The 26,996-nt window shown below is 45.3% G+C and overlaps 1 protein-coding gene across 5 annotated transcripts in view; it reads right to left on the reverse strand.

Moving 5' to 3' along the window:
* The window catches only part of TNS3 (tensin 3), a 263,893-nt gene that overhangs the window by 26,540 nt on the left and 210,357 nt on the right, over nucleotides 1–26,996 (reverse strand). For all 5 annotated transcript variants that reach the window (XM_037493247.2, XM_054695702.1, XM_037493239.2 and 2 more), the window contains 3 exons: nucleotides 3,848–4,019; nucleotides 1,886–2,523; nucleotides 1,191–1,277 (listed from right to left, as the gene is read on the reverse strand). In XM_037493247.2, the coding sequence (XP_037349144.1) occupies nucleotides 1,191–1,277; nucleotides 1,886–2,523; nucleotides 3,848–4,019 (897 nt within the window). The remainder of the gene's footprint in view (nucleotides 1–1,190; nucleotides 1,278–1,885; nucleotides 2,524–3,847; nucleotides 4,020–26,996) is intronic.

Raw genomic sequence — 26,996 nt, forward strand, 5'->3', positions numbered from 1 at the left:
TTCTTGGGACCAGGGCAGGGAGGGGAGGAGAAGGGAACATCGGCTGCACCAGGGCCCTCCATATGAAAAAGCCTGGCCACAAAGGCCAATTCAGGGAATCCAAAGACTGTCCAGGCTGTGGGATCCCCCACCCAATATAAGATAACAATAGGTTCATTGAGCTCATGGGAAAAAATGCACATTCTTGCCATTTTTATTATCTACTTCATTGAATTCAAGAATTTCAATGAGAACGCTGTATGCTGTACACCACTTTTTTCCTGCCACTTAATTATTCACATGCAGGCATTTTCGAGAAATGATCCTAAGAAAAGCACTGGGTGATTGTGTTCCAGAAGTTGAGGCAATGGGGTAGCCATAGGCTGCTCGCTGCCTGTTGGCGATGTATCACTCCTCACTGCTCTGAGTCATCTCCCTCCCTTTTCAGCCCAGGACCCATCGAGGGCCCCAGGGAATCTCATTTCTGGGTGTCTGGCCCAGGTTTTCCAACATCTCCTGCCACTCCATGTCATCCTCTCAGAGGGAAATCCCAGAATTTTGCCTTCACTCTGCATAAGTCGCTTCAGAGAACGACCCTGCAGCCTTGTCTCTCTGTCAAGGATGGCAGGTCCTGAGATCAGAGATCAGCAGGTGACCAGGGCCCTGTGAATTCTGCTGAAGGATTAACTGCTATTCTCCCGCGTGCTGCCTCGGGGGCCCACCACTCAAACACTTCCAGCTCCTTCTCAGCTTCTACTCATGGTCCAGTAAGAAACGACACACGCAAGAAGTAGCTGGTGAAGTCCACAAGAGCTCCTGTCATTAAATATTAGAGACCCACATCTTTCCCATATGGACAAACGCAGGTGTGGCAAAGTAATGGTCTCTCCTCCAGGCCTTCGGCCCCTGGGGCTCAGGGATAGTGGCAGGACAGGGAGACTGCAGGACTCTGGTCACAATTTGCGTAGCGCTGGTTATGTGGCTAGGCTGCGGCTGGACAAGCCTCCAGAAAGTACACCCTACACAGCCTGTACCGGTGGCCATGCCCATTCCTGACCAGTTTCCTCATTAGAACACAGCTTTTCCTATAAAATTTGAGGTCCAGCATTGCCCTGGAGACATGTGATTAAGTGCCTGTGTGGCGGTGCTGACGTCCCACCCTAGGGTGAAGCTGCACACAGGGGTTGTAAGGCCTGATCCTGCCCACGCACCTTGTTCTCTGGAGATATCTGCCTTGTACCAAAACTTGGATGTGTCTTGGACGAAGTTTACAGACAATTGCTTCTCACCTGCACTATCTGCAAGACAGAATTCAAAATTAATAAACTGTGAAGGTGTCTGGTTTACAACCTCTCACTTCCCGGGGAAGTAGAGTCCAAAGCCCCCTGGGAAGGTGGGGGTGATCTGGGGAGAGAACACAGTCTTCCAACATGGGAAATGACTGACCTAGAGCAGAACACAGACATTCAGCACTGTGCTCAGGGCTCTGCAACTCATTTCAACAATTCATAGAAAGATGAGAAGCAGACAGTAGGGTAGGCATTGCTCAGTGGATGCTGGTATCACTATTTCTTGTACATCTGAAATATTTCATAATCAAATTTAATTTTTTTTAATTTACTTTCAAAGAATGACTCTTAGTGGAAAAAAAAAAATAGAAGCTCCATAGATGTCTGCATTTTCCCTGTAGGAATGAATCTAATGTGGATACATGCAGAAATCGAGATAAAGTAGCAAAAAGACTGAGTTAGCACTTAGCTTTCCAATTCTTAAAATGGGAAAGACACCTTGTAGGCACCTCAACCAAACACAGCAACTGCACTCCTCACCATGTCCAGCTGTTAGTTCCAAGGACCCTTCCCCAACAAGTGACACAGAGGTGGTCTAATCTCCGAGACACACCTACCTGGAGAAGGTGCTGCTGCCTCTGGCGTCTTGCAAAAGTCTGGAAGGACACTTGGGAATGGGATGCTCATGGTGCTCCCACTGTGGGGGCTGGAGAAGCCACTGGAGGAGGGAGAGACTGATCCAAGAGAACGGTCTCCCTCTGAGGCCCGCTTCTTCTCAGGAAGGGGTGGCTGCCCAGGCAGTGTCAGCCCTTGGCTCTGCAGGACTGGACTGTGATGGCCGCTGTGTCCAGATGCCATTGTCAGAAAGTTGTGAGCTAGGAAACCGTTGTCGACTGCAGCTGCTGCCATCCTCGCTGTGCCGGATGTCTGGGGTGCCATGTGGGAATTGGCCATCAGGGGCCCTGTGTCGTCCCCAGGGAGAAGGCCACTTCCCATGGGGGCAGCACCAAAGTTGAGGAAGGCTTGATTACTTTGGAGGCTCAGGACTTCCGGCTGTTCAGCCAGGGGCAGCTCACGGCTGTGGAAAGAGTCCGGGAGCTCTGCAGGAGGGAAACGGGTCCGCCCAGCGACATCCGTGCCAGGGCTGGCCAACTCGCTAGTGCTGAGGACACCTCCTGCCTGCAGGCTGTTCCCCAGCAGGACCAGAGTCTCTTTGGAGCTGGCCTCCACCCAAGGATGCTCAGCTGAAGCAGGGCTGTTCAAAAGACAAAGTAATCATAAGAAAATGCCAAGACCCAGAAGACACCTCAAAATTGGCATTAGTTCTCCAGTATGGGGGAGACTGTAGGATATAGACATAGGGTACAAGACTTGCCTTGCAGCATGTGGCCCCATGCTGCCCCATCCCTCAAGGGGATCCCCTCCTTCAGGCCCCTCTGGGCTGTGAGCTCCCATCCTGCCCTCAGCCTGCCAGGCCTATTTCTTCCTCGATCTTCATCTGGCAAAGGTCCTTCCTTTCTTAAAGATGAAGTTCAAGCTCTGTTCTACACTTTGAAGTCTCCCAGCCCTATGCCCAGCACCCAGCTGGGGTCTGTGTACATAGGGGTTATGGGTGTTTTTTCTCTCTGGTCAAGCCACACCCAGCACATGCATCAAACAGGCACCATTATGTGTGATTTACTGCTTGTTTCTCCTCACAGCATCAATGGCTTTCCCCACTCTCCCTTTTCCTTCTTTTCCTGATGCCCGATGCAGTCAGATTTCAACCAGTGCTTGATGAATGAATCAGCTGATAAAGAGCTGCCACTAATAGAAGGCTGATACTTGTAATTCCAATGTTCACATTATTGGAATTATTCTACATTTAGGAATACAAAAAGACAAACCACCAGCTCACACACACATATTTCATTAGCAGATGCTTTGCTTATGTGATGCTGAGTCCTTAGTTAAGATGACTCCCCTATTTTTTAAGACAAAGGAGCCAGAATTAAGGGAGTTGACTGGAGACCAATGTGCCCAAACACAAATTAACCCTAGGAAAGCACCCCTCCCTGACAGGGGAGTGCAGTGAACATGGGTCCACCCAGTGCCAAGTTTTTGCAATATAGAAATGGGGCTTTTCTCTCTGCCAGGGGCCCCGTCTTTTTGTTCCCCCAATTCCAAGAAGGACCTTCCTGTGTTTTCACATATTCCCTATCCTTGTCCTCACACAAGCACAGAAGCAATATCCCCAAGAGCAGCACTGCCCTGCTCACACCTGCACCAGCACCCCAATCTGAGCCCTGGCAGAGACCCCTCCTCAGGAGGCCACTGAGCCTCAGGAGAGAAAGCCCTGGCCAGTCCCCCAGCACCCCTTTAGCCCCAGCTAGATGTCCGTAGCTGGCCAGGTCAGGTTGCCTCAGTATTTCAGAGTTACCACACTTGTATTGGTGTCTTCAGCCTAAAAATGGCGAAGGTATGCTCTGAGGAGCTTTTTATGCTTCCTGTGTCATCTGGAGAATAAACCTTCCATTTCTGGAACTCACATTCTAGGTCTGTAAGAGGAGCCCAGGTTAAGTTCAAAGGCATCAGCCTACCTGTCTCTTTGCTGTCCAGGGCTGTTGCTGGAGATGGCGCAGGAGGGCGTGAACGCCCGCTGATAGGAGGATGTCGTTGTCATGTCTGCCCTCAGTGTGGTGGATTTGGGTTCCACAGGGCTCTCTGACATCCCCACGGCTTGACTGAGAATCTCAGGGCAGCCTCGTGGTTCTGAAGCAGGGAAACAAGAGCAGAAAAAGGTAGGTTGTAGGAACCTAGTGTTTGTTTTCTATAAGGAAAGTGTCAACCACTGGAGATATCTGCTGCTGAAGGAGGTGATAGAGTCTACCCACTGTGGGTCACCCTTACCACTTTTTTAAAACTCAAGACACCTAACTTTAGCCACAAGCCCATAGTTTTCAACATGTCACCATGAGCAGATATGCCCAGTCACTATGGAAGCCCACAGGAGGCTGTGACAAGGCCATCCACCACCTGGAGACAAACGCATTCTGTTCACTCCCTTCCTGATGAGGCAGGCCATTCCTGTGTTAGAAAGGGCAGGGTCTTTTCTCTGTACACTGAACACCTGTAGGAGTATTCTCGCAGAAAAGAACCTCTTTCCACCAAGTGAAGGCCCCTCAATTTGTCTCAAGTTGTACCTGGGCTTACCCCGGGCCACATGTTTTCCCAGCAACATTCCCCATCAACACATCTCCAACACAGCCTGCACTGGAGAGCTCACCACTCCCCGTCTCCCCGCTCCCCGATGTGCAGAGATCACCCTAGCCTACACCTCATCACATGGGAAACAAGGGGCTGTGTGCCATGCAAACCAGCCTCCGTATGATGCCCAAGCCACACTGGTTCCCAACTCTCATAACACTTACGGATGCAATGTCCATTCTAGTTAGGGTTCAGTATCTCCAGTATTATAGGATATTTGTAAAACCTAGTCTTGTTTTTTTTAAACTAAGTTTTAGAATTGGGACAAGTCTAACATGGCCACCAAAATGATACAATGAGAAATATTCTTGACTTCCTTTGTTAAGCCAAGGGGAGGCTGGTAAAAGAATAATAGATTTAAAAGCTCCATGTCACTCATATTATTCAGTTCCAGGAAGGGAATGCACTGAGGCAAGTCACATCCAAAGCAGTTTCTCCTGCAGTCACTGACCCATTTGAGAACATGTACATTTGACACCGAAAATAAGTTCATATCGGGACTATGGAGTCCTACCATTCTGGGATGGAAAATGCAGAGAAAAAAACATTGAAATATAGGAGAATGATTAAAACTTCTAACATATATTTAATTGGAGTCCATGAAAGGGTGAAGAAATTGAATGAGGCAGAAGCAATACTGGAAAGATATTTACTGAGAACTTTCCAAAACAGAGTAAAGAAATCAAGTCACAAGTTATAAAAAAAATCTATGAAACCTAAACAGGAAAAACCAATTTTTTAACTACATAGAATCACTTAATAGTAAAGCTTAAGAAATCAAAAACAAAATCTAATAATAGCACTTTGTCTAGTCTGGGAGGAGGGTAAGAGCCAATTTCAGTGTTAAGTTTTTAAACACTTAAACTTTTAATTAAAGTCCAGTGCTAACGTTATATTTGTACACACCACACTGGGAGCCCCTGAGGACAGCTGCCTCCTGCTTCCAACTGCAAATGCTCCAAGATCACCTTGGGGCAGGGCTGGGAAAATGTCAGCATGCACAGCAAATTCACGTGATGCCTCTTGCTGTGACTCGCCTGGACATTCCTAGAGCAGTAATAGTCTTACGTTATGTGACTGCCTGCCCCTTATCCTATGTGACATTTATAGTGAATGTTCTAAATTGTCTACTGAATTAATTAAGCAACTAGATCATCTTCAAAGCTGGATAGATAAACATAGATGCTTGGTGTTCCAGATCATCCCTCTGCACTTTTACCTTTTGCTTTCTTTTTGGTGATAATACTTTCATACAAAGCAGAAAAAAGAAAACAGCATGTCATTCCATGCATGGCCCTGCCCTCTGGGAAGTGAGCATATTATCAGAATGATAAGATTCAAATTAGGATCACATCCAGAAGCCTGGGAGGTGGCAGCCTGGGAGTTTCTGAGAGACCTGCAAGAAGAATCATTTGTTTGGGGAGAGTTGGAAGGCTTCCTGGAGGAAGAGGCATTTGATGGAAGATTGGAAGGATGGGTGGGATTCTGATAAATCAAATGCTACAGATAAAACAATGTGCTATCTACCATCCAGAAGGCTCTGTGCCCCCAGTGCAGAAGCAGCCACCACTATTCACTGCTGGACCCCAAATGAGCTGGCAGCCAGGAGGAGTCCCAAGTCACTCATGCTATGAATTAATGAATGAGTTAGCAAAGGCTTAGAACACAATGTAGACATACAGCTCCAGGGCTGGCCAGTAGGAGCAAGAGGATGGAGGTGTAGATCTGTCCTTGGGGTCCCATGCCATGGGGCAGCACAGCACTTTGAAATCAGAAAAACTTTATCAACCAAATCTAGTGCCAACATTAGGGCTGCTTGAGCATTAAATGAATAATGCATGAGAGAGTTGGCACGCAGAGCAATAGGCAGCAACTACTTTCAAATCAGTGTCTCCTAACTAATGTTGCTCTGTGTGCTTCCCGGGCACTGACAGGGACTGCACATTCACAGAGTCCCAGTGCCTCAAGGAGCTCAGGAATCCTACACCACTCATGTAGCACCTGAGATTTCCACCAAACAAGAAGAAGCCCAAGGAAATTAAGATCCCACTTTGTTCCTCTTATCACATTGCCTGTTATAGAAAATAGCAAGAGCAGCGATTCCCATGAAAGTGGCTTTGTTTCTAATTCAGTTAGTGCCAACTCTAGGACATGTGGCTGAGTTTGTTCCCTCTGGTATGAAGCAGTCCCTTGCCCTAGGCAACAGGACTTAACCCTTTATCTGAAGAAGGGGGCCATGCAGGACCTCAGTGACAGACACAAGCAGGACACTCCTCCCATAGAACCTGCCCTTCTGTGAGCTCAAAGATTCAAGCTGCTAAAGCAGCACCCTCAGCTGGGGGCCTCTACAATTCACTTAGAAGAGATTAGGGTAATGACTGTCACTGCTGGGGATCAAGAGAGCATTTGATAGCACTTCTCCAGGACTGGAGAAGGATTTTGAAATGTTAGTTCAGGAACAAAAATGTGTGAATTGAGTTAGACTCAGAGATGGGAACCCCTTCTTTGTGGGTTAACCTCATCTGTAGAATGTGTTGGCCATAAGGGCAGGGAGTATTTGTTGTGGTTATTTTTTGTTCAAATAGCAAATTTGCTGTCCATGCTTTAACTAAAGGTGAAATTTCTGAAAGGAAATTTTTGGGCCAAAGATAGATAGGCCCAATTGCCTGGTTTTTTTTTTTTTTTTTTTTTTTTTGGTTTTTTTGCTTTTTTTTTTTAAACATTCTACTTTTTTTTTTTAAGATTTTATTTATTTTTGTATAGAACTGGGGTGTAGGCTAGAGGTGTGGGGGCAGGGTGAAAGGATTCATCAGAGACAGAATGAGGAGCAGAAGAGACGAATTTACTAAAATACACTGCTGAGGGGAGCAGTGGGTAAGATAGGAGAGGTCTGCTGTGCCATGTGGTTAGCTCCCTGTCCAGGGATCAAACCCAGGCCATAGCATTGGGCCCTCACGGTGGTGGTACTGAGATGTAACCCCTAGGCCACCAGGGAGGTCCCCCAATTGCCTGTTCTATGGGGTTCCGGTCTCCATTTCTTCCTGTATGTAGGAGTGTGATGATGGCAGCATGGAGCAGGGATTTCCAATTGTCAAGAGAGGCCTTGCAGACAACAATCCTTCTGAGTGAGCCTGTGCCAGGCGGGCTGTCCTCACCTTGAGCTTGTCACCATTTCAGACATCACACTGGGCAGACCCCTCCTAAGCCACATACACAAGGGGTTCCTAGTGGCCACACTGCTCTGAGCCATGGCTCCCATTAAAATGAACAGCCACTGCACAGGGTAAGGGCTCCAGGAGGACGCTGCTTTAGGCCCTGTGCACGTTGGAGTCCTGTGCCCAACCCTGCCCGAACCCTGCATCCAAGCTTTTTAGTTCCTGGCAAATTCTCACTTTGTTCTTTCCCACCATGTGCTCAGCTTCTTTTCCCTGCTAACAGCCGGGGAGGCCACACTATCCTCACTGTTTGGGAATCCACCCCTCTCGCTTTTCCCCATGCCTGAGGGTGTCCAGGGCCTGCGGCTCAAACTGGAACAGTGAGGCTCTCGGGCTCTGGCTCCTCCCTGCTTCCCTTCCTTCACTTCCCCTGCCCAGAACAAGGGTGAGGGAGGGTCACAAGCTGTTCTCCAGAAGGTCTATTTTTATGCTCTCATTCGAGTCGCAACGGAAGGTTCTGTGGGAAGCTGGATAACATTTGCTCTTTGCTCTCCACTATTTACATCACGTATAAGTTAACAGGAAGAAAGGAACCCATGCTGCTTGCTCACTGGCTCGTTATCCTCCAAAGCCTGGTGCCCAGCCAGACCTGACCCTACTCATGGGGGAACCACCAAACAGTCAAACTACAGGAAGAATTCAAACATCAAGGTCCTGCGGGGGATGAAAGTCTTACTTAGATAGATGTAAGAACTACAGCTTCCTAAACAAAAGTCAGGGCATGCGACATGAAAATATAAGTATTCCCCTGTCTTCCGACAGCTATTATCTTAAAAACCTCACACAGATAAACATTCATACATCCATTATCTTTAACAATTACAAGTTACCTTTAAACTTTTTATTACATCTTTAAGAAAAAAATCACATAAATTTAGCTGAGGTCAAGTTTATCCTCTTCTATCAGTGAGGAAACTTGAGTTTTGTATTTAACTATTTAACTACCTAAAAAGTCTCAATCTTTACCCCATAATAAACAGGCATATTCACAATAAACTTTTAAAAATGAGAGTAACTAAATCTATTCATCTATCTATCCATCTGTCTGTCTATCATCTACCTGATACCTCCCTTCCTCTTGGTCACACTCAGGGATTACGTAGGTAACTAGAAGTCACCTTTTCTGCCATTTGAGAGAATTCTGCAAAATGGAACACTGACAAATCTTTTGTCTCTTTTTTCATTATGGTTCTAGACATTAAATTTGGAGAAGCTGAGGGGCCTCCCCGGTGGCGCAGCAGTTGAGCGCTGGGCTGCGAAGCTGCCCACAGCCTCTGCAGCGCCGGTTCAGTCCCTGGCCTCTGGCGAGGGTCCCACATGGCACGACAGACCTCTCCTACGACCCGCTGCTCCCCTCAGCAGTGTATTTCATCGGTCTTCCTGTTCTGCTCCCTGCTCTGGCTCTGGTGAATTCTCTCACCCTCCCGCACTTCTGATTGTACCCAGTACTTGTATTTAAAAAAAAAAAAAAAAAAGAAGAGGCTGAAAAAGAGTTCAGCTCTCTAGTTCTGGTCCAGGTTCTTCCAGCACAAATCATGGGACTAAGTTCATTATCAACCCTTAGGCCTTAGGTGATTTACCTACAGAATCTCATCTGACAGGATCAGATTAGATGATTTCCAGGATCTTTAGCTCTACTTTTAAAACATTATTTTTTTTAAAGCAAGACATTGTATAGAAACTTTTATAGCAGCAATTTTTTTTTCTTGAAAGGGAATCCTTATCTAATAATCCTTCCATAAACTGTCCGTGAAAAACAACCTCTTTAATAGCAAAGGAAAAATGGACAGGCAGCCAAATATGAGAACTAACTAGTGAAGAGCCCTGAAAAACTCAAAAAGTAAATACCACCGTTAGGTTGGTTTGTTTGTGTGTTTTTAATAAACATCAAAATCCTGCCTCTCACACGCCATAGATTTTGTATAGGTATTGTACAAACACAGAAGAAATAATGAACAACTCCCAAATAGGAAAAACATATGCTTTCTAGGTCTTGAGTTTTTTCTTTTGCAACCTTTATATCAAAATCACACAATATGAATGTGTTCAATGGCTTAGGCCACTATTTTCAGTAAGTACCAGAAATGCTGTCACAAGAAACATCCAAGTTCTCATCCCCCAAAAGGGGTAGGAGTGCCCCACCCCTACCCAGCACTGGGGTCAGTGTTCCAGTCTACTAACAGTCAGGGCACCCCCTCGGAGGCTCTCATATAAATTATAGAGCTCATATAGAACTATCCCCTTCAAAAAGACTTAATTCCACTGCCTTCCTTTTACCCAATAAAATAAAAAGAACCAGAAAATGCAGATAAAATAGCTCATTACAATAGGGACCCTGTTTTCTCTTATTCTTTGAAGATGTCCCATTTAAATTCAGAGGTTTTGATTCATGCTGGAAAGAAAACACATTACCCCATTTAGTTGGTGTCATGGAGGGAATTCTAATGTAGAAAGAGTGAAAAGTTTTTATCTTCACAGTGAATATTTCCAAAGCAGTTTCTACCCTTAACATGCACAAACGAGGCTCGTTCCTTCAAGTGACTAACAAGGTCCCTTAGCAACTTGTAAAGAAGGGACATCTTATAAAAATGGACTTTGGAGTGAGCTATCAGGGCAAAAAAACAAACCCTTTTTTTCTGCAAGACTTCAGTAAGAATGACCTTGGAGCTGGAGCTCCTGAGAAGCCTGGGAGCACCCAGAGCCTAAGGACAAGGGAGCCACAGAGTCGAGAAAGAAAAACAATAGCATGAAACCAAAACTGAAGGCAGAACCACTGACTACAGCTCATACATTTCATTCTCTTTAACTGTGGGAAAATACACATGATTTAAAATTTTCGATTTAAACCATCTTTTAAGTGCACTGCTCAGTGTATTCACACACATTCACCCTTTTACACAGCCAACCCCACAAACCATCCAAATGTCTGGCCACCTTGCAAACTCTCAGTCCCCTGGCACAACCATCCCACTTCCTGTCTCTATGCACCTGACCACGCTACCTACCTCATAGAAGTAATCTCACTGAGAATTTGTCTTTCTGTGTCTGGCTTACTCACTCAGCGTAATGTCCTGTGGCATGTGTCGGAATGTCCTCCCTTTTAAGGCTGAATAACTGTACCTGTGTGTGTAACGACACTGCCTGCCCCTTCATCTGGGGATGGACACTTGGGGTGTTTCAACCTCTCGGCTCCTATGAATAGTTGCACATCCTCCTTTCAGACTCTTTTACTCAGGTTGAGTTAAGACAGGTTACTTGCAACAGAAGTGACCTTGGTGACACAAGATACTTCCCTCAGAACTGCCTGTTATCCAGTGGGAATTGAAGTGGATAAGAAAGGTTACAGCAGATGTAGTCAGACTGCGGGCAAGTGAGTGCAGAATCACATCAGAGAAAAGAACAGAGGCATTGATTTCCTCTCAGGGAGGCATTCCCTGTGCTAAGTCAAAACCCCTCATCTAAGCAGAGGGGAAACCTGTGCAACTTGCTTAAAGAGAAAAATGGCTTCTGATGAAGATAAGGGTGCATGAAGTTTCCAGAATAAGCACACTGATATTTACACAGGAACAAACAGTAAGCTAGCAGAGGCACAATCCAAACAAGACAATCCCAATCTATGACAAAGAAAATGCTCTATCTACCTCTGATCTCCTGTGGGGTAAAATCATAGGTTCCCGGAATAATACCACTACCATATCTGGGTCAGTCACAGGACAAAAAGTCTTGAAACCTTCTTCTTTCAGGGAGAGTTCCCAATAAATTTGGTCTTCCTTTAGGAAAGGGACATGGAAATTTTGTTGTGGGGCTTCCAAAGACAGTCCACTCAGCCTGGTAAAGAACACTTGACACGTGACCCTGAGGTATCTGCTCGGATGAGCATTTTCTCCTATTGGCAGTCACAGTTAAACAAAGGCTCAGGGTAAAGCCCACTCCTGTGCTGTGACTGGAAAACCCAATTCCTGAGGAGGATTTAGTTGCATATCTCCAAGACTTCCTTAGAGGACTCATCTCAGAACCCTGGTGGCACTAGGCAAGGCGACCTCCATCCACTAGGCCCACTACCCACACAGAACTGAAAACCAAAGGGGCTAATGGGATTTTTCTCCTCTCATTTCAGAAACCAGAAATGTGCTATCTTCAAGGGAAGATTACAGCTCAGACCCGAAAGCCAGGCCCCTATTCAGGCTTCTAAAACCCCCTGAAAACATAATGAGGCAATACTATGAATCCCTTGTGAGGGCAGCACTAGAAATGTTGGCTCCAGTTAAACAGCTAAGTTAATACAAGGCATTTACTGTGGTACAAGCTATTTCTAAGTATCTTAGCTGGACTTTCAGTATGAATTTAAAGACTCAGAAATCATGTTTTCCCCCAAAATAAAAACACACATTCTTTCCTCATAAAGTGTCAGTATATTACTAATAATAATTACCTGTGTGGTACCAAAGGGTGCATACTGTCCCGGTTTTAGGAACTCTCAGACCAGGAAGGGGGTACATTCATGAGCCTCACACCCTGGAATCAGACTCCAACATAATTGCTGGTTCCCAACCTTGGCTCTTGAGCAAAACCTTGTTCTTTTGCACTCTCTACCCAAGCTCCCTGGGCTAGATGCCTGTATTCCATAAATTGCTAAGGCTGCTATAACAAATAGTACAAGCCAGTGGCTTAAACTACAGAAACTTGGTGTGTCCCAGTTCTGGAGACTGAAAGTCTGAGATCAAAGGGTCAGCAAGGCTGGATCCCCCTCGGGCCTCTCTCCTGGCTGTGCTCCTACGTGGTCCTCCCTCTGCATGTGTCTGTGTCCTGATCACCTCTACTTACAAGTACACCAGTCAGATGGAATCAGGGTCCACCCTGTTGACCTCATTTCACCTTAATCACCTCTTCAAAGACCCATCTTCAAACATTGTCACATTCTGATTTCCTGTATGACGTGACTTTTTGAGGAAGAACACAATTCAACCCAGAGCACTAGGTGTGTGATTTTGGGGGATGTAACCTCTCTGTAAATGGTAGAATAATATAACTGTACCTATTTCAGGGCTACTGGAAAGATTATGTGAGCAGGACATGAAAAGGACTTACAGTGGTCAAAAATAAGAAACAAGAAATGCAAAGAGGCATGAGATGAAAGTAGATCCACCGCTCCTGATGAGACCAGGTGCAGTGTTCATTAAGCTTCCGAGCCTGGGAGAAGGGAAGTTCTAAAAGGCTGAGGCGGAATTCCAGAAGGAACAGAGACCCTGCTCTTGGGGCTCTGAGTAACCCAGGCCTCTAAGATGCCACTATCCTAAGTTCCACTATCTTGGTTCTCATCTCATCACTAAGGACCAGGGAATCAGAGTTTTTAGTTCCCGAAACTGTAGCTGCTTTGGCTTTGTTTTTTGTTTTTCTGCGTTTGTTTGTTGTTGTTGTTTCCCACTGAGGTATCCATCATACAGCCTAATCTCACCATCTGATGCGAAAGGTCTTGCTGATTTTTCTGTTGTTTTCTTATTGAGCAGCTCTTGGTCAGAGGTGCAAAGGCAAGCTAGCTCCATGCCACTAGTGTATACTTCAGGCTGCGCTGGTGCAAAGGCAGGGCTCAAAAGCTGCTGTTCATTGCCAAAGTGGGGAGCCCAGCCCAGTAAAGAGTGTCTTAGCCTCAGGGACATGAGCACCCAGTATTGCTTGGACACCCCCTTGTGTGGGTTGGTGTCTAACTGGGCTTTGAAAGGCCTCGAAAGTATTAAAATTGCTCTAAATATAACAACTGACATACTAACTAATCAGATAATTTAGAGTAACCTGCTGTTTCTGTGACAGGCAGTCACAATAGTTGACCAAAGGTTGACCAATGGTGGTTGTCTTGCAGCAGAAGTGAAATATCCATCAGTTGTCCCCAGAATTACTTCTGTCCCATAGCAGCTCAATTTAAGAAATAATTTTACCATAGGAGGAGGTGTGAACCAATTCTCCTAAACCATATACAATGTCTTAAACCAATGTTACTAAAAAAAGTTACAGATAAAAAAATAAAAATTAAAAAAAGAAAGAATTTTACTTTGGGAGAAAGGAGACAACAATCTAAAATATTTTTCCTCTCAAATAAATCCAACTGATCTAATATTAACTACACATTTCTTCTTCCCAAAAAATCCACCAAATTAAAATCCACAGCAGAGAATTGTTCCTCATCTGAACACCCCAAACATCTTCTCACCAGTAGTTCAGAGTGGACGACGAGCGCTGAAGCCATCAGGAATTTTGGACTCAGAAAAGAGAACAAACATCACAGCTGAGGCTCACTGTTTCCTGACCCCCTCAGCCCTTAGAGAGAGGAGAATTGCTGTTTTACAAATGAGAATAAAACTTAAAAGAAGGGCCCAGGAGCACCCAGTAAGAAGCAGAACTGGTCATCAGCATTCAAGACTAGAGCGATACAGCAAATCCCACACAGGACCAATCAGGACCCACAACAACACAACAGGACAAGGCGGCAAAGACATAAACAACCTTCCCCCTCCCCCACAAAAAAAGCCTAACCATACACAGGTAGAATAAAATATGATCAAAGAAGATGAGAAAGAAATACTTTTTTCTTTTTTTAAAGTATGATGTGACAAATTGTAGGGACTGTCTGAATACCCTAAAGAAGTGGAGGAGGAAGGTCTTTAAACTGGGAGGACTGAGGAATCACACTGTAATTAAAGCAATTTTCCCATGCACAAGCTCTCACCTGTTCCCCTCCACCTCCACAGCTGCCCCTCTGTGACCCAGCACGTGATTGGCCACACACTTCGCTGTGGCTGTATGGCTTGCTCAGATCACTGACCTCAGCAAGAGGGCAGGGGCTGGCAGGAAGGGCATCAGCTGAGGACTCAGCATGTGGTGGGCACCTTGTCCCTCCTGATGGCAGTTATCCACACTCGGGCTCTGTACCTGGCGTAGTAGTAACCTCACCTCCCCACTCCCGAGTATCTCTGTTCTCTTAAAGCCAAGATTCTGAAACCTGTGTGCATCTGACTGCACAGCATATCGTGGCTTACTAGTCACTCTTTTCTCATTCTTAGGGCTATAAAAAAAATAACAACTTTGTCCGACGATCTCATTCCCAAGTGACTTGGGTCAGCATGGCATGTTCTCATGAGGACAGAAGGTTTCCTGAGTCGGAACCACTCAAGAGGAGATTTTTGCCGAGAAACAAAGTCCCTTTGGCATGATCTGAGATGGATCACAACTGCCTTTGAGCCTGAAACTCTGTGAGGATGAGACCCTTTCTGTGGAAGCCAGTGGCAGGTAGATGCTCTGAAAAGCTTGTCATCAAAGGGATTGCACCCCAAGATCACCCCATAAGATGAGCCTCGGGCAACATTCCTACCTCAGCCCAAGAAATGAAAGATAGAAATTCTGTGTCTTCTAGAAACTTCTGCATTCCTTCTGGGGTCATGACTTAGGCGTGTGCCTTCCTGTTTTTCCTCTCAGCAAATCTCTTAGCTATAAGATGGCAATAGCTACTCTTCAGTCCTGGACATAGCCAACCACATGCACAGAAGACTCTGAGAGACAGAAAGAAGGGAGTGACTGGGGACTTCAATACTTGAGAACGGACCCTGTGGTGAGTTCCCAAGTTTTCCTATTACCCCCATAGATCCCAGAGCTACCAAAAGGTACAGAGGGAAAAGCTCCAGAAAAAGTCTAGTCATCTGGCCACAGGACCAAAAACAAGCAAGCAAAAAGAGAGGGCCTAACAGCAGAAAAATTTTTTGGCAATGCCTACTTCATTTCAATCAAATAACAATGGAGACACTACTGCTACCCTCTCCCTTATTCCCAGATGTGGGTTTAGGAAGGTCAAGTGGAAAGCTGATCTTTCATATGAACCTCATCCTATGGAAGGAGGCAGCACCAAGATGGTGTCAGAGGGGTCCAGGTGTAAGTCAGCCACACACCCAACCACCGTGACAGAATGCAGTGGTACAAGTCAGGGCAAGTGGAACTATACCTCTTCCTCCCCACTCCATCAGCAGAGCCCAGTAGGAAGGTGAAGATGGACATCTATGTGGCCCCTGGACTATACCTAGACAACAGAGCTGTCTGTTAAAAGAAAGAAGACCACCAGATTAAACAGAATCCATAGCCTCCAAACTAAGATCAAAAAAAGGTGCAAAATAAAAGTTAAAATCCAATCATACATACAAAGAATCAGGAAAATCACTTGAACTAGCAAGGATGATCCACTGATGCCAACACCCACATGAATCAGATAATGGAATTAACAAATTTTCAACAAACGATAAAAAATAATCTTGAAACCAACACAAAAAAAACAGAAACCCTAATTAAGGAAACAGAAGTTATTTTAAAAAGTGGAAATTATAGAACAGAAATTACAATAACACAAATAAAACCTCACTGAATGGGATGACTGGAAAAGCAGAGGTTACAGAGGAGATGATCTATGAACCTGAAAACAGCAATTTATCTAACCTAAAAGCAGAGTGCAGATAAGATACATAGACACTGCGGGGCCTGTGGGCCAGTAACAAAAGAGTCAACATTTGTATCCATGGAGGCCCATTGAAGAAAGTAAAATTCAAAACGAATTCAAAGAAATAATTTTTGATAATTCCCTCACGTTTGGAAAAGAACACAAATCTTTGGATTCAAGCTGAATGAACGCTAAACAGGGCGACAACAACAAATATACACACATGTTTAAGTTTCTAAAAGCAAGAGACAAAGAATAAATCTTAAAAACAGTCAGAAAGAAAGAACAGATTACATAGAGGGGAACACCAGTTCTAAAGAAAATAGATTTCTCATCTGAAAACAAGGAAGGGGTTTGGAGAGTAGCACCATATTTCTCGAGTACTGAAAGAAAAGGTCTATTAACCTTGAATTTTATGCAGCAAAAACATCCTTCAGGAATGAAAGGCAAATGATGGTGAAAGGTGAAAGAGAACAAAGAAAATCTGTTGTTTGCAAACCTCCCTCAAAGAATGCCTAAATAAAGAAAAACATCAGAATATGTGAATGCAACGCTAAATATGATAGCGTATGTTCCTTGTGGGCTTCTGAAGACATATTTGATGGTTGAAGCAAAATCAGAACACCATCAGACACAGTACTTAATGCGTACAAATAAAACACTCAAGGCAACTGTATTTTAGTAGTGGGAGGGTAAAGACATGTAAATTAAAGTAAGATCACTATACTTCATGCAAAGTGGTAAAATGGGGACAACCAGGAGATGATAGGAAGTCTAGTATATTTATCATGATACCTGTAACAGCCTCTGAGGATCTGAGTACAAACGGACACACTCAAGCATATTACATATAAATCCAGATGGAAAGTCCTGAAATGATGAAGTAACCCAAGCATGTAGACAAGGAAAAAGAAACAGGACAGCAAAAAGGAAAAAACAAAATCACCCATACTTTCTATTGAAGCTTGTGTTTCATCTGCAGTCAGTTCCCGGTCCACCTGGACTTGATGACTGTGGTACCAAGGGGCCCATTTTACCTTTTTCATGTGCCACCTTTCCAGCCCCATCTACAGAGAAGCCTCCTTCCTGCTGACTGCAGTCTCTTTTGTCTTGCACCAAAATCCTAATAGTGTGGAAATCCATTCAGCACCTTCATCTCTTGACTGATCAATTTATCTATCCTTGTTTCAGCCTCTACTTACTTAACTCTCTAGCTTCATGGTAAACCTTATTTGGCAGCAAATCCTTTCAGGATCACTGTTTAGCTATTCAGGATTTACTATGTAAATTTCAAATCAATTAATCATGTTCCATAAAAAAAAGACTATTGGTATTGAAATTAAACATATAAATGTACCTGGAAAGATCTAGCATCTTAATGGCATTATCTTCCTATCCAAAATCAAGACCTTTCTCTCCATTTATGTTTTTAATGTTTCATAATAAACATCTAAAAATTTTCCCTGCTAATAAAATAAATGTTATTTAAAACAGTCTGTGAGTCATTTAATTATTCCAATAGCCCTTTAATTGTCACCATGATTCTCTGAACTTGATTTCCTTAGTCAAAGTGCAGTGTGCATCAAAAAGACCTGGGAAAACTGTGTTCTCATTCAAAAGTCTGCTCAGAAGTACAACAAACAACAGTCATGGAAGTCTGATTTGCTCCCACCAACAGATAAGCAAGGAGACTCCAACAGTCACATCTTAGGGAACCAAATCTTATCTTTGGGGAACCCTCCTCTTCCATATCCCCTCAGAGCTGTCAAAGAGCTCCCTATCATCCTAGAAGCTTTTCCACCTGCTCTCAGGTACCCAAGAAAGCTGTTGTCCCAATGATGCCCGAGTCTTTTGCCCACTGAGCCCTAACCATATTCTGGTCCCAGCCCTCCCCACTGGTTCTGCTATCTCACTCCAAGCGTCACATTCATCTCGCACGTCTACAGTACCGGTACACCTTTTCCATAGAGACACCACCACCTTTTCTCCCCGAAGCTAATCCTATATCAAATATCAAAGGCGGGCCTCCCTGGTGGCACAGCGGTTGAGCGCTGGATTGCGAAGCTGCCCACAGCCTCCGCAGCACCGGTTTGATCCCCTGCCACCAGCAAGGGTCCCACATGGCCTCCTGCCACGCCCGCTGCTCCCCTCAGCAGTGTATTTCGTCAGTCTGCCTGTTCTTTTCCCTGCTCTGGCTCTGGTGAATTCTCTTACCCTCCCGTGCATGTGATTGTACCCAGTGCTTGTATAAATAAACAAATAAATCTTAAAAAAAAAAATTAAAAAAATATCAAAGGCACTGCTCTGGGTCAAAAGTCCCTTGTTACTTAGTGGCGGAACTAGAAGATGAACTGGTTCCCTTATTTTTCAGTCTAATGTTCTACACTTATAAGCTGGCAGGATAGTGGCGGGGAATAAAGTTAAGTGGAAAGAGAATGGAAGAGGCCTGTGAAGGGCGGAGGCTTATGAACCTCAGCTCTCACGATCAATGCAGTTGCCTTGATATCATAAATGAACACTTGGGGTAAGGACTGTCTCAGTGGGCCTATGTGAAGTGAGTGGGAGTAAGCACAATGGTCCTGGACTTGAGTCCACCAAAGATGAGCCTCTGCTCCCACATGGCACTTAACAACCTGCAGCCACACAACCTTACCACCTATCACGATTCCAGCTTATCTGAGTGCTTAATGCCTCTGGATAGTATTTTATTGTTTTCTTAAAATATTCAGAAGGGAAATAGTGATAGGAGAGAGACAAGGTCAATGGGAAGGAGTCAGGGCTCCTGTCCATGAAGGTCCTTTAATGCAAAGGCTGCTTGCCTAGAGCTTATAATGATGGTCAACTAGCCCCCAAGTCTAACTCTGGATTGTGCTTTTAAAGCATTACTGCAGCAGCTGCAGGTACCCATGTAAGCATTCATGGCTTTTAAACCACAGATTTCTCTAAAATGCTTTAAAATCCTGATTGATTACACACATCAACTTTCTTTATAAAGACAAGGATAATGGAAATCAGAATAACAGCTGTGTTTTACCAAGTGCATCCACATGGCAAGCATTGTGCTAAAACCCTCACAGGCATCCAATGTAAAGGTTTCTATGTGCAAATTATAAGCCTTATCTCACAGACAAGGAAACAAAGATTCTGAAAGAAGAAGTTAAGCATTGGTCAAAAAGAAAAAGTCAACTCATCCCTGTGACTTAGAAATCTATATTCTTCCCACAAGGCAAGCTTGTCTCCCATCAGCAAAGTCTCATGTCAGCAGGCTAAATCAATAAAATAACCCTACCCTGAAGTGGCTGCTTCTCTCCTCCAGTTACAAGATAGAGCCTATCTCAGAGAGAACTGGAGCTGTGTGAGTTTTGGCCCCAGTGTGGAGCAGGCATGGTGCTCTGAGAGGGGTCTAAGGCCCTGTGACCACAGCCCCACCTGGAAGCCCTGAGCATCTCTGGGCCCCCAACAGCCAACATCACCAACATAGGGAGGGACTCACCTTGCTCTTGATATAAATGGACCCAACTCTCTTAACCTTACTTTTAGAGATAAAAAGTGTCTACACTCAAACCAATTTCTAGTAGATCATTATAAATATGGAATACATGGAAAATTACAATTGTATATAAATTACATTCAAGTGACAGGAAATAGACATTATCTTCCATTCAATTGCAGAGAAATCTCAGGGTGCTGGAAGAGAGATCAAGCAAGTTTTTCAGGCTGGAAAGAATGAGATGATGCCCCTTGACCCATGGCCCCTGACCTGTAGGCTTGTCTGCGACTGCAAAGCAATTTTCACCATGAAATGTTCTGGGTTTACTTCTCCCTCTCTCTTAATTGTCCCCATCCTTCCAAAGTCAGCGTGCATGCATGCATATGCTCAGGCACACACATACACACACACACACACATGCATGTATGCAATGCTGTGTCAGCCCAGGGTCAGCAGAATCCCCAGCACAGATGCCCCAGGTGTCATGGACATAAGCCCTGCTCATGCCACTCTCAGAGATGGACCCAGACCCTAGGTGGGTGGGTGCAGCCACAGTGTGAAGATTTCAGAAGAGAGGGTAGGATTTTGTTAAAATAACATGAGTAGGTTATTCCAGAAAACATATGTCTTGTTTCAAAGTCATGGACTGGTTCAGAAAGTCTCTCTTTAATTGCTCCAACAGTGGAAGATGTAACAGCAAATCTATTTTGAGACCCCATCTTTTGCCTGTAAAGTATGTGTTCAGCTTTAATAAAAGCACTTAGTTGCACACCTAGGAGCAACCTTGGGGCCTTTGAAAGTGTGGGGTCCTTTGTGGTTGGCCAGCCCAGAAATCCCTCCAGGGCCCTGGGGGTAGCAGCGTTGGGACAGGACAGAGTGCTGTCTTGGTTTTAGGAAAAGAATGTGCTTTGCTGGGAGGCAATCCCAGCTCCAGACAAGCCACACATCTGTAAAGCAGGCTTTTGTCTGTCCCAGTGAAATCTCGGCAAAGACAAAGCATGGCTTTCTTCTGGAAGGAGAAGCTTTCCTGTTTCCAGAACTGGGGTGGGTTTGTCCCAAAGATTTAGGAGCCTGACAGCTGTTGTTAAAAAAAAAAAAAAAAACAGGGGACACTGGAAAAATCCCCCTTCTCCCCAGTACCTTGGCCCAGGAACTCGGTATCCCACCTACTCCATTTCCTACTGCCTCCTCCCCCCACAACCCCAGAGATCAGGTTTCAGCACAGGAGACCCAACATGTGGAGACTGTGAGTGTCTGCTTACCTTGGTACCTGGGGGCACCAGTCAGTCCATGGAAGGGCCCAGAGGGATGTGGGTTGGATTGAAAGCACTCCGCAGCTTGTCCCCAGAGGCCCTGTATGGGAGCGGCAGTGTCCCCCACCCACCCGGGTAGGGCAACTCTGTTCCGGCTGTCCTGTCCGTCCCTAGGGAGTTGGAGTCGGGCGGGACTCGGGGCGGCCACCTCTGAGGAGGCCCATTCAGAGGGCTGCGGGAGAGCTCGGTGGAGGAAGGAATCCGGGATTGCTGGGCTGGCTGTCGCGCGGGCGTCCTGCCCAGTCAGTGCCTCCAGACTCAGGGCCCCGCCTCACTCCACTTTGCTTCCTTTCCATTTCTTTCCGTTTTGTTTTTTTTTTCTTTTTCCTCCATTTCAGCTCTTGCAAATGACCAGCTGAAACTCACCAGAGCTTAGTTTCAGCCTCAAGGCCAGCATCACCAAAGGGACAAGCACTGAGCTCAGGGAAGGGCCAGTAACCCCTGGAAGGACAACCCCAACCGGCTCAGAGAAGCCTGCTGCACCTCTAGTAACATCTCTCTCCAAACAGGCCAATTCCCTGAGAGTTGAAGTGCAGAGGAGAGAAGCTCTAGCAACCCCCAGAAATCCCTAGTCAGATCTACCTGCTGCCTGGCCACCTGGGTCTACACTTTGTCCCTTTTCCTGGGACAGGAACGTTGTTCCTCACCCAGCCCTGGCCACCAAACCCAAGGCCCGTCACTCTCTTCCCTTGCCTGGGTAGCCCATGGGACCTTCCTACTGCAAATCCCACCCTGTCCCTGCCCTGCTCCATTCCTGCGGGTTTTCTTCCTGGCTGTAGTAGCCTGACACCCTTTCCAGACCTACTCTGCAGTCTCATCTCCAACTGCTCAGTCCTCTCCCCCAGTTGGCAGACTATTCAACCAATAGGCTGTCGACAGGTCTAAATACACTATATCCTTCCTCCCTCTTCTCAGCTCATGTTCTTCCCTCGGACTGTAAGGTCAACCTTTTCTCCCTTCTAGCCAACAGGTGAAGAACTATATATTCTTCAAAACCCATTTCAAATGACCCCACATTTTGATAGGACACTATCTCCCTCAGTCAGGCTGACTTGTGCTCTGTCCCTCGTGGCCGGAAATGGGATTAGAACAGGCAGGTACAGCAGAGCAGAGGGGCTTTCTCATATGTGTGGTCTGTGAGACTGAAGGCTTAGTAGGTTGACACCCACCAAGTGCTGCCTAGAGTGGACGCTCACCCCTTGCCTCTCCTGCCTTATGAATGTGGCATACCCCACTCACCATCAAATCCTAGCACTGACATCACTTCCCCTAGCATCCTCTCTGGAAGAAAAGGAACTGCATCCCTCGTGGGGTGCCCCTTTCTTGTACTGCCTTCAGTGCACCCCAAGGGAACCAGGCATGCATACACAAAGCAGGCTTGCAGAGCATGCTACTGGCCACACGGCGCAGGCACCCAGTCTGCCCAACCCCCGCAGGACCCTCTCATTCACCTGGTGAAAGCTGACAGGTGCAAGCCCCTCACTAGGAGAGATAGGCATGGCTGGAACCCTCAAGGCCACATCTCTCAGTTATAGACCAGGAAAATCCCAGATCCTCCACCCCAAATGTCTGAGCAGGACACTTCCTCCAGGTTGTTTATGTGCCTCAGGGGCAGCAGCTCCTTCAGAGGATCTGCCGGAAATGCCTGACCACAGCCTAAGGCAGGCTCCACTGGCGGGTGAATGACCTTTCCCATGGTCCATCTCTCCCTGACAGAGAGGAAGGGGCTTTCCTGCCGCCAGGCCCAGGAAGGCCTAGGGTGCGTCCTTCCCTTTGTACCAGGGGCACGCCACAGGCCTGACTGGCTTGGAATAGCTCGTAATGATTTGGAGGGGAAGAAGGCAGAACACGCGTTCTGAAGTGCAATCTTTCGCTTCAGTGTCCAACCATTTCGTGTCCAGTACAATAGACTCTAAAAGCCTTTTAGAGGTCTGCTTGTCTTTTCTCTTTGTTCCTCTGCCCAGCTAGAGCAACAGGGAGTAAGGTGGTGTGATGGTTGCGCTCCACATGGCAGTAATTCAGCCGATGAAAGTCACACTCAGAAAACCAGTTCCCTACAGCAGTGCTGCGAACACCTAGCCACCAGGACCTGTGTCAGTGGGAGGAGGGTGCTCACAACTCCTGGGTCTGGGGCAGGGTCACCACTTCACCCTCACGGACTCAGGAATCAAGCACAGACAGTTACTCACCATGGCCAGTGCCAAGCCTCCCAACACACACAGGTACCTGGGGTCATGTGGTTACCCAAACTGCACACAAGTCCTCATGCTTGGGCCCCTTCAGTATCTATGAGTTTGGCTCCCAAGTCAATTATCTCTCTTCTTCTCATTATTTTTACTATGTTATTAGAAAACAAAATAAACTTTTTTATCCAGAACCTTCTCTGTGCTGGATGCCAGAAATGTAAAGATTAGTAAAACACAAGACAGACAACAGACTCTTGAAGACCTCTACCCAGGCTACTCCTCCCCCATCCACTTGGAAGCCAAATCCTGGAGCAGGTGACAGCCAGAAGGGTTGTACAAGGAAGGTCTAGGACACAGAACTCTCCCCACAATGTCTACCCAAGCACATGTGGGCCCCAGAGCATCAAAAATGGTCTTTTTTTTTCAAACTATGGAATTTTCATTTCCCAGGTTTTGGGATTTTTTTACAAGCTTGCTCTATCTTTGCATCTGAGTATAAGTGCATCACATGCAATATATGCTCAAAAAGCCATCAACACCTCTGTCTAGGCATAACTGTGAATATTTGACACATTTGTGTGTTATGCAATATGTATAACAAAATACACTAAAACATGACAGGATTAAGACAAAGACAATGCTTCTTTACCTAATCAGGATTATTTGGGTCAGTGTCTCTCTGTAAGGAAACATCAGGTATCATGGTGAGTGCCACCAAAGACTGACAGGGGGCACCACAAAAGTGAGAATGGCGAGAGGCAAATGGCATATAAATCTCAGTGACTCAAGGTGTGTCTGTCCTTCTCAAGTCTCATAATTCAAATCTGTCCAAGTGGATCTAGCAGAACTCAGCACTTCAGTGTAATGCCAGTCGGCAGTGCCCTGTGTTTACCCCTCCCTGTCCTGCCTTCTTGTGCCACATCAGGAAACTGCTTCCCATAGGCAGGCACCTGGGGAAGGCCTTTGGAAGAAAAGTAAAAGCTGCAAGTAGTAGTAGGTGATGCTTCCAACAAGGAAATATCCTGAATTTGATATGGCAGCGTGCACATGCATTTTCTTTCAAGTCATTGCCTGTTCTCAGAGGCATCCCAACCTAGCACATCGTCCTGTCCTGTTCAGAGGTAGTGGAGAGCAAAGGCACAGGCTGAGTTGTGAGGTCTGTGGATGGATTCCAGAACCCATAACCCTCTCGGGAGACTGACCCACCCACAGGAGACTGACCCACACAATTCAATACCAGGACAGTAAACAATTTTGATAGACAATGAAGTTTCAGAAACGCTTTAGTGAGAAAATGAACTTGGAATTTAAAAACCCACAATATAAGACACACTTTTGATATGTGATTGTATATATAAGTTGAAACCTACCCTCATTTCTAAGAGACTCTGCCCAACATCACCTGCCCATCAACCATTATTATTTTCGCTTAAGTTCCAAGGCTATCTTAAGAAGTTCTGCGGCTTATGAAAGATGCAGTTACACCAGGCTGCTCTGGACCCACATGGTCTGCATCAAGCCCTGGGGCCCAATGCCTCTGCATCCACCTCTGGCCTCAGGACTCAGAACCATGATAAGAGTAAAAGCCCTATTGGCAGCACATGAGAATAACTTGCATTCTGAGGTTCAAGAACAGTCCACTAAAGGGGTGGGAAGGGGAGTAAATGAAATGAGCTGATAAATAAATTTAGAAAAACAAAGATTCCTCTAAACCCAAAGTACACAAACAAAAGATGGCATTCATCACAGTCAGGAAATTTTCAGCTCACATGGGGACACTTCCAAGCTGGCCTGTTTGGTGGATGAGGTGTCAGGACAGAGCGCCAGTATCTTGGCTTTTTTCGAACTTCATTCCACTCAACTGAATTAATGTTCTCATTTCAGCTGACTAACTACACAGTCACAAACGACACACTAATCTCTCTCAGCCCTTCATTGAGGTTTACTACTAAATATATTTTGATGCAGTCAACTTTTTCTATTTTCTAAATATAGGGTGAGGGTGCAATACCAGTTATTTGGAGTCACCATTAACCAGTATGGATTCTTCTGGTTAGTAGGGAGTCTACTCTGCTTTCTCAGAGTAGAAAGCACAGCACTTGTATATACAAATGTGACTATCTCTACAAACACGTATGTACTTAAATATAAGCACAGTATATAAACACATATATACATGTACTTGCTTTTTGGGTTCTACAAAATTCAAAGTACTCAGGGCATCTATAAACATCACACATGTTCACATTCAGTACATGCTTTTATTCCTATTATAAACATTCTCATTGCAAGTTCATACGATTTCAAAAGAAAAGCAAGTTGGGTACAGGAAGGAAAGGGGAGGCCTGGTAAAAACAATTTTTAATTTGTCAAGCTTTGAAGAATAACAACTTTTTTAAAAACAAAAATAAAACATTGCCTCAAAGATCTCTCTCTCACACAAAGGCACTATTAGACACTCCTTTTCTTCCTCTATCTAGCAAATATCACCCATTTTTTCTTTAAAACCAAATTCAAGGGGCACCGAGAGCACTACCAATTCCTGCACCCACTTTGGCCAAGTATGAACCCTGATGTCCCGGCCCCTGTCAGTCTCCGAGCACACCTTTGTGTCTGCTGCACCTCCACTCACATCCGTAGGACACAGGATCCAGGGCCCTGAAAAGACCTACACTCCGGAACAACTGAATACAAATGACAAGTTGCAAAATGTATACAGGCATTCACTTTTGGTTAACTAACATTAAAATTTCGCTAAAGCCAGGATCATTTGTAAAACTACCTTGTGACAACAATGTTCTGGAACCTGATAACTGGTCATTAATATCAAATATTAATTTCAAGACTGTTTAGTTGTCCAGAGAGTGTGTTGTAATGCAAAAGAGGTGGTGGTAACCCGAAGGGTTAGGGACAGGTAGCAGGCACTGGGGCTGCAGTTAGACCAAGTGACGGTTAGACTGTGAAGTCCCTCTGGATGTAACCATGAGCTGGTGATGACCCTAGACACTGTGAATGCACTAAATAACCCTGAATTGTTCACTTGAATAAGATTAACTTTTATGTGATTGACTTTACCTCCATTAAAAAAAAGTCACTATGGATTAATTGGAAAACTGAGCTATATCAGAAACATGTTTTTAATGAAACATTTTCTCATGCTTTCTTTTACCAAATTTATTTTGAAAATATCACCAAGGCTAAGATCAAGTAAGAAACAACAGAATAATTTACATTTTAAACTTTATGACTTTCTCTATTTTGCCTTCATGAGGATTAACTGACCCTTTGTAATCAAACTCTCACAAATACTTTTGATTTCAAAAACACTGCCCTCTGAGGTTCACATCTGGAATTTCTAAGAAGACTGAGAACAGCATCCAAATACACGTTTCTGGGAGTCAGGTGTGCACATAATGAAGAGGTCATTTGAGCTGTCTTCGGGGCCTGTGTAGGAGTCTAGGGGATAAAACCCCCTGGGCTCCGTCCTCCCGAGCTCATGGCTACATACAGGGGGACCTCACAGGACCCCCGGCACTCAGTCTAACTGCAGCCCCTGTGCCTGCTACCTGTCCCTAACCCTTCAGGTTACCACCACCTCTTTTGCATTACAACACACTCGCTGGACAACTGAACAGTCTTGGAATTAATATTTGATATATTAATTACACAAGTAATTATTTAAACTTCCCTCACTTTCCTGGAGTGGGGACTGACATACAACAGAGGAGAGCATGGGCAGGACACACAGCAACAGAGGCTGTCTCTGGGGAGGTCTGGCTGCTCTGGGGCTACCCTGGATACCTTC

This window comes from Talpa occidentalis, unplaced genomic scaffold (assembly GCF_014898055.3).
Source record: "Talpa occidentalis isolate TD23 unplaced genomic scaffold, MPIMG_talOcc4v2.1 talOcc4.10, whole genome shotgun sequence".
In the NCBI taxonomy this organism is placed as follows: Eukaryota; Metazoa; Chordata; class Mammalia; order Eulipotyphla; family Talpidae; genus Talpa; species Talpa occidentalis.